The following is a 1,944-nucleotide window of genomic DNA, read 5'->3' as shown; positions in this document are numbered from 1 at the left end:
TGTTTTAGCGGGAGATTGGGGGGACGTGCGCTTTTTGGGGGTGAGAGAATTGAATGTACGGCGTAGCTGTGGCCAACAACAGCAGAAATAAAATACCAGTTCCCATCTCGAACTCGTGGGTGTGTTGTTAGTGGTTGGAGATTTAGTAGTAGTTGGAGATTTAGAATCTTTGAGATTTAGGTATAGAGCCAGCAAGGAAGAGAACGTCGTCACCCATTTGGGGATTCTTTGGTGTACCTGGTCTGTGAGCTGCTCAGCAGCAGCTTTATCGCCCCCATGGTGGCCATCATCCTGCTGCTCTGCTGTGATTTCTGGACCGTCAAGGTGGGGGACTTCCTGTTTTCTTCAGGCCTCTGTTGCGTCTTTTTCAGACCACTCAGAAGACTATATTAACACCCTTGGGTATTTGCATTTTATGACTATATATGCTGAGCACATTTTCAGGTATCCTTAAAAAGAAATTTGAGATTGAAGTTTTTTCACTACTCATAGAGCTCTCAAAGCACTTTGGCGGAGGCTACTACCCAAGATGCCAAACTGCACAACAGGAACGGTTGGGAGTTCAGTGTCTTGCTCACGGACACTTTGTCACTTGGTTAGGAGGAGTTGTGATCGAACCAGCAACCCTCCAATTGCTGAACGACTCCTCTACCTCCTGAACCACTATCGCTCTTGAAGTACATAATAATGCAATATGGCACACCAGACACCATTTCTTCTCAAACTGTTTAGGCTCTTACAGACTTTCTGTTAAACAATATGACTCATTTCAGTTACAAATTAATAATAGTATTTTTAAATGTAGGCTTTTGTTATGATCAGTATGATGTCAATAGTAAAGTGGCCATTAATGACCGTGAGCTTCAGGTCCGTGGTTATGTCCTGAGAGTAGTAGACTGATGAGGAGGGATCCGATATGTTACCCAAACACACTGCCAAATGCATTAGCTACTTTCAGCCTTATTCTTCCATGCAGTGTGTAACACAAACAGCTATTTGATTCCATCCCTCAGAACATCACTGGTCGTCTGATGGTGGGACTGCGATGGTGGAATCAGGTGGATGATGATGGGAAAAGCCACTGGGTGTTTGAGTCCAGAAAGGTAGCCAATATTGTTGCTGTGTGTGTGTGTGTGTGTGTGTGTGTGTGTGTGTGTGTGTATGTGTGTGTGTGTGTGTGTGTGTGTGTGTGTGTGAGAGAGAGGTAGAGAGAGAGAATGACACTGACACATTAAATGCATGACTTTATGTACAGTGGAACAGATACCTTTGCTTTTGTGAAATAAAAATATAACCAAAATGACATCAGTATGATTTTACTAAAAGCAACTTGAATGTTTAATCTTTCTTTTGGCTCTGTCAATAATAAACACACTAGTTTCCTTCCCACCAGGGCTCTGGGAAACAGGCCTCTGACTCAGAGTCTCGGATCTTCTGGCTTGGCCTGCTCATATGCCCCATCGTCTGGGTCATCTTTGCCTTCAGCTCCCTTGTCTCTTTCAAGATTAAATGTCTGGTAGGATTTTATTTCTTGACATGTTTTAATTATTGATGCCATAACACACACTGTGTATTATCACAGTGGCAAATTGTTACTGATGCCACTGTAGAAAACTGCATACGTATATACAATTGGTAACTAATTGGTCACATGACTCACTGATGAGCAGGTGATACAGAAAATAGCGAGAAAAACCAAAGCAGGAAGTTACTAAACATAAGGTACATGCAGACACCAGGGATAGAGTTTTTTTGGCGGCCTCTAGAGGCCATGACTGTTTTAATTACTGATGCCATTACACACACTGTGTATTATCACAGTGGAAAATGGTTACTGATGTCACTGTAGAAAAAAACAGCATACGTATATTCAAGATTAATTTAATGCACAATTAAATGATTATTCAAAATGGATCTATTATAATAAAAATCAACACACAAGGC

General features: G+C 41.7%; 1 protein-coding gene across 2 annotated transcripts; it reads left to right on the top strand.

The window, feature by feature from the left end:
* The first annotated feature begins 235 nt into the window (after positions 1-235).
* On the top strand, positions 236-1,728 carry LOC116218687 (Golgi apparatus membrane protein TVP23 homolog B-like). Of its 2 annotated transcripts, none has more exons than XM_031561132.1 (3): positions 236-324; positions 1,014-1,103; positions 1,379-1,728. In XM_031561132.1, the coding sequence occupies exons 1-3, from the start codon at positions 277-279 to the stop codon at positions 1,550-1,552; spliced, it is 312 nt and encodes a 103-aa protein (XP_031416992.1). In that variant the 5' UTR covers positions 236-276; the 3' UTR covers positions 1,553-1,728. The 2 variants fall into 2 exon arrangements, with proteins under 2 accessions (XP_031416992.1, XP_031416993.1); XM_031561133.1 differs by having other exon boundaries at positions 1,394-1,567.
* The last annotated feature ends 216 nt before the right edge of the window (positions 1,729-1,944 follow it).

Source organism: Clupea harengus, chromosome 23 (genome assembly GCF_900700415.2).
Source record: "Clupea harengus chromosome 23, Ch_v2.0.2, whole genome shotgun sequence".
Taxonomy (NCBI): Eukaryota; Metazoa; Chordata; class Actinopteri; order Clupeiformes; family Clupeidae; genus Clupea; species Clupea harengus.
Note: the sequence above shows the minus strand (reverse complement) of the source record. Positions and strands in the feature narration are given on the sequence as shown.